General features: G+C 44.6%; 1 protein-coding gene across 1 annotated transcript in view; it reads left to right on the top strand.

Annotated features, from left to right (window-relative positions):
- The window catches only part of pcdh15b (protocadherin-related 15b), a 194,881-nt gene that overhangs the window by 122,169 nt on the left and 66,712 nt on the right, over window positions 1-6,000 (top strand). The window contains exon 21 of the mRNA XM_076298738.1: window positions 3,480-3,596. Coding sequence (XP_076154853.1) covers window positions 3,480-3,596 — 117 coding nt within the window. The remainder of the gene's footprint in view (window positions 1-3,479; window positions 3,597-6,000) is intronic.

Genomic DNA, 6,000 nt, shown 5'->3' with positions numbered 1-6,000 from the left:
GTGATGCTGCATTGCACTGTACTTGACATGCTTATTGTGTGTTTGCTATTTTACCAGCAGTATGTAGGCGTGTTGGGTACATCTGTTGCCTATGGAATTTATTTTAGGCCTCACTGGAAAAATGACGATAGTGTATGTTGATAAACATTACATTGCAGGAGGCCTATGGCTTGTGGTATTCTTTTTTGTTTCAGTTTTTCAAGTTTTTCAGTTTCAAGGTATAGCCCCACTCAAAGAATAATTATGCATACTCGCATACATACAGTATATAAGCAATTCCATTTTATCTTATAATGTCCACTCTTGACAAAGTGGGTAAATAGCTCACTAGAAGCACTCCATATGAATTACTGTAACTTTTTTTTAAATGCCTGAGGATATTATTAGGACAGAAAAGAACAACGTGCTCACCAGTACCCCTCAATTAAGTCCCCTTAGTACAGTGTGCTTAAGTGATAAATAATCCTATTTACTTCTCAAATAAGAACATGTTTCTACTGTATATGCCATTAAGATAAAAATAAACTAATACCTAGACTTAAATCTAATCCTATATATACTGTACAGTATATATAATCCTATCTGTATATGCAGTTTGAAATTGAATGTCTGTTGTACTGTATTATACTCAATGTATATATTCATTTTAAATTAGTACCAAAGAACCGTTAGTATAAGGTTTTGCCCTTTCCGTGACCTTCCATGTAGAGTTAGCATAAGGTTGCTATGTATGCAGGATAGGAATAGAGTGAATAATGACAAATCTGGTATCAGATGTCAGCGTCTTGCCACCACGGTTAACTCTATTTGTCACAAGGGCCTTGCCTTCCGTATTTTTTAGAAATGCTGACTTGCCTTAAAAATAGACTGACAAGAACAAGACAAATGACCCACCCATTCCTCATTTTTATGCTTTCCCCGGGGGAAAAAAGACACAGAGATTGATACCATGCTACATTGAGAGCAGGGCTGTTTTTGTAATGTTTGGAATGGCCATCAGATCAGGCTATTGTAGGCTTGTTTCCTGCCTTTATTATTTTATATATTTACTTACTCAAATATTTTTTTTTGGTTTTTTGTTACTTCAGTTTGACTCATTTCTTCTGAGGAGGAGAATAAGCACAGGACACGAGACAAATCACAATTAGCTTTCAGTTGAGTTCAGCACGTGTCAGCGTCTTTGCCCAAGTCCTTGCCCAAGAGTGCACCGCCGTCATTATGGGGGGAAAAAAGACCTCTCAACATCCCAAAGAATGGTAGTGGCGGCCTTGCCTCACTTGTCCTTTCCTTAAACCCACTCGACAGTGTCATTCGCCCACTTACTATGTTTTTTTTTTGTTTTTTTTTGATGAAAGCTTTGAAGAAGTTCTCAGCTCACCTCCCACTCACACCGGGAGTGAACGACTCTTCTTGATTACTTATTTACTGGAATGCTCTGTCCTCACGAGTCGTCCTCGACAACCGATCAGCATCTCCCTGAGGCCCGGGGGGGGGGGGCTGAGCAATTCATAATTTTTAAACTCGAATCATGCCACAGCTGTGAAATCTAATCAATAGATATGAAACAGGAGGAGGCAGGGATGTGTGTGGAGTGGGGGGTGCTAGGTATTGGATGGTGTCCTTGATTAAAGTCTCGGCGCTTCCTCTGTTGAGGTCGCTGTAACAGTCTGTTGGTTGGTCCCACAATGCAATTCAGCGCGCAGAGAGAGATGGAGGGGAGTACCTGAAAAAAAAAGCCAGCTAAACTAAATGGACATATTTGTGAATGCATGCCAGCATAATCGCGTATAGGTCTGTTTGGCCACGTGTGTGTGTGTGTGTGTGTTAGTAATTGGTAATTAATTTGCACGGGGGGGTGGGGTGGGTTGAGAGCATTTGGATAGGAAATGAGTGTGTGTCCTGATGTGCTGTGCCACTCCTCATGTCGTGTGGGAGTTATTAAACGCTGATGGAGGCCCCGGGACATCTTCTGCCTGATAGGAGCCCATCTCCTCCGCTGCACTCTCTCAAGGCGCCGGAGCTGTTTAATGCACTCCCCCAAAAAAGTCACTCCAAAAAATATAGTCATTTAACTTTTTTTATGTTGTTACTTAATGATGGGACTGGGCTTTTTTGTTTGTTTTGGTTTTGTTTTTGTTTTTGTTTTTCATGTCCTTACCTGAGAACCATACTGACATTTGAATGGCAAGTATAAAAACAACAACAAAAAATAGAACAATACCCTCCTCGTCTTGAAGAATTTCTTTCAGAAGAGTTTTATTAGATTTTTTTTTTTCATTATTATTGGCAAGCAACAGCTAGGTTTTATTGGTTGTCTGAAGCGGCTCCAAGGACATCCTTGAATAAACAGAGTGATGGAAGCAGGGGTGGAGAAGGGGGTGGGGGGGGGGGAGTGTGCAGGTAAAGAGGGGGTATTAATTTGGATGCCCGACCCTCACCGGCCTCTCCTTGGACTTGAGGAGACTGTGTGTGCGTGTGTGTGTGTGTGTGTGTGCGTGTGTGTGTGTGTGTGTGTGAATGTGGTGTGCATTAAAATGGGTCTCAGGTGGAGACACTGCCATCATCGCCTCCGCCCCTGCTACCACCCCATCCCGATCACAAGGCGAGAGAAAATAGCCGCTTGCTCGCATTCCCCATCTCAGACGTGACCGCACTCCCTCAAACAGCACCGCCACCTTGCCAGTGCACGACCATTGCCAGCAGAACCTCGACGTTTGAAAAGAAAGAAACGGAAATTGTCCTTCGCGCTGAAGCACACCATTCAGAGACGCCTTTGCTTTTCAGACTCCATCCATCCATCCTCCTCCTCCTCTTTGAAATTCTCCCTCAGGTGTCAATTAGAGAGTCACTGCCGCCATCTGAAAGAAACAGATATTTGTGGTAGTGTTCTCTGTTATGCTGATGAGAAGATTCTCCTCCATAGTGAAGAGGCCCCATTGCACGTAAAAAAGCCGTGACACTTAGTAATGTGTCTGGTCTTAATGCGTCTTTTGATGTGTTGGTGCCGCAGTGGGATCAGGGAGTCTTAATGAGAGTTCTACCAGGGCGTGCTGATTGCTACGGGAAGTTGGGGGAGACAAACAGCTTTTTCTTTTTTTTTTTACTTTAAAGCTTAAAGTTTTAGTGTTGTGAATGCATCTGTGTACGTGTCAATCAATCAATCAATCTCTCTCTCTCTCTCTCTCTCTCTCTCTCTCTCTCTGTCTGTCTGTCTTCCAGGCAGTCTATTTATTTATCTCTCTACTGTCACTCAGATGTCATAACTGATCCCTCTCTCATATGCTTCTGTTGGGAAATGCATTTATTGTTAGTTTTCCTCCAGTTTTTTGCATTCAATTTAAATTAACTGTTAGCCATTAATTGTCAACCCTCCCCTCTCTCTCTCTCCTTCTCTCTCTATCTCTCACTGTTTCTCACTGTCTCTCTCTCGCTCTCTCTCTGTCTCTCTCTCTTTCTCTCTATTCTCTGTTCATCTCTAGGACATGAACGACTACTCTCCCGTGTTTAGTCAGGCTCTGTACCGAGGGGTAGTGGCTCCCAACGCTGTCAAGGGGACTGTCATCATCACGGTGTCGGCAAAGGATGGGGACCCCCCTGTGAGTGCTGACAGACATGCTTGTGTGTCTGTCTGTTTGTCTATGTTATGTTTGTGTGTGTGTGTGTGTGTGTGTGTGTGTTTGTGTGTGTTGTTTAAGCGTGGGTCTTATGTTTGTGTGTGTGTGTGTGTGTGTGTGTGTGTGTGTGTGTTTGTGTGTGTGAGTGTGTGTGTGTGTGTGTGTGTTTGTGTGTGTGAGTGTGTGTGTGTATGCGCACGCGCGCATGCGCACATGTGTGTGTATGTGTGTATTTGCACTCACTCAGTGTGAGACTGAAAACACATCCATGACAACACACTTCTCTTTATGCACTCGGCTAACAGGTGCTGCGTGTGTGTCTGCATGCGTCTCGTCCTGATTCACCACCCCACTAATTCAATAACAAGCTTCACTACCTCCCCATGAAGAAGTCATTACCTGCCCTCCAGACACACACACACACACACACTCACAAACACACACACACACACACACACACACACACACACACACACACACACACACACACACACACACACACACACACACACTCAAGCACACCTCCACCTACCCCTCTGTAAGGCATGTTTTCCCCTCCAACTGCCTTTGCATACATCTCCCTTAGACACGGCTCAATGTGCTCAGCAGTCGCCTGGCTGGTGGCGGCTAACTGGGCCTGAGCCTCCTCATTGGTCTGTGTCCTGCTGGAGGCTGGAGATGAAGAGACACAGAGAGGGAGAGACAGAGGGAGAAACGGAGGGAGGGAGGGAGGGAGGGAGAGAGTGATGTGGTGTAGAGAGAGGGAGAAAGAGTGAGAGAGAGTAGAGAGACTGATGGGAGGCCCAGGGTGGAGAAGGTAGAGAGAGAGAGAGAGAGAGGAGAGAGTTGGCTCAGTGCTGTAGGAGGTTTGGATTGAGGGAGAGAAAGACTTGGATGAAGAGAGTTAGAGTGATGAGAAGGCTGGGGTGGAGAAGCAGTATGAAACAATAGAGACAATGGCAGACAGAGAGGGAGAGAGAGAGAGAGAGAGAGGGAGAGAGAGAGAATGCGTTTGAGTGCAATGACAGACAAAGAGAGAGAGAAAGAGTGAATGCGTTTGAGTGCAATGACAGACAGACAGACAGAGAGAGGGAGAGAGAGAGAGAGAATGATACAATGAATGTGTTTGAGTACAATGACAGACAGACAGAGAAAGGGAGGGAGAGAGAGAGTCAGGCCCCTTTTTTGCACCCTGGTGAATGGCGCAAAACTCGTTTTCCACCAGGCGCAAAATGTATTTTCTTATTTTGCACGTCTATTTTTTAAACAATGCGCCCAGGGGTGTGGTAATTAACAACCTAGGGAGTGGCCTAGCACATTGTCTAAAAATCGTTATCATACACTACCTAAAACGCATTACGCCACTGACCAAGAGAAACCTGGTCAGAAGTCCATTGCTAATATGTTATTTTAAGAGCGCACTGTCAACAGTCATATTGGCGGGTGCACAACGCACCATCCTTCTATCATCCATGAACGCGCACAAGCGCACATCCATGCAAAACATTACAAATTACACGATTAAAATGGGAAACATATAATAATTAGAATAAAGATATTACGAAATACATCTCACGATGAATAGTTATTCACCATCATTTGCAAATTGGTAATGACGGTTAAAAGTGATTAGGGGAGAGGCGAGAGACACATATGGAGCACAGCCGAAGACACACTGTCTTGAGATATAAGCAACTCCTGCAGGATAAACGTTGTTTTATTCAGTCATTTGAACAATATTAGGGTAAGTGTTGCTTTTTCCAGCCTATGTTTTCGATAGTAACCCATTGTCAGTCAATAGTGAAAGTAACTTACTGTGTATAACTGTTTTGTCTTTGACTGACACCACAGTAAAGTTAGTAAACACACCCATGACTGATTAAGAAACCTAGAAATGCCTTGTTGTGCCATCCATGTGTTTTAGACTCTCATAATAGGGCCCTGAATGTGTTTGAGTGCATTTGAAGGGGGCATCTTGTATCAAAAGAAGAATCCAGGTGGGGGGTTTGAAACGATAGAACAAAGGAGAAACACACAGAGAGAAAGTGCAAGAGAGAGGGATAGAGAGAGAGAGAGACATAGAGTGAGAGAGAATGGCGACAGGCGGTGCGATTAACCCCTGTGTGAATGCCATGAGCCATGAATAATCACCGGCGGGCGCTCTAGCCCCAGGCCCCCGGCACAGGCAAATCCACTAATGACATTTAGCCAGTGTAAACGGCCGGCCGCAAAATGAGACGTATCACAGCCCCCGCATGTAGGCAAATGTCCCCCCAAGTGGCTGGGCGCCCCCATAAATCATCAACTGAATACTCCCCGGAAGACAAACAAATCAAAAAAAAAATGGTGTGTGTGTGGGTGACTGGGGTGTGTGTGTGTGTGTGGG

The sequence above is a fragment of the Alosa pseudoharengus genome, unplaced genomic scaffold, assembly GCF_046254945.1.
Source record: "Alosa pseudoharengus isolate Yale_2024_CS ecotype anadromous, Long Island Sound unplaced genomic scaffold, YU_APseudo_1.1 YU_APseudo_1.1_scf_21, whole genome shotgun sequence".
NCBI lineage: Eukaryota > Metazoa > Chordata > Actinopteri > Clupeiformes > Clupeidae > Alosa > Alosa pseudoharengus.
This window is presented reverse-complemented; position numbering and strand designations above follow the sequence as displayed.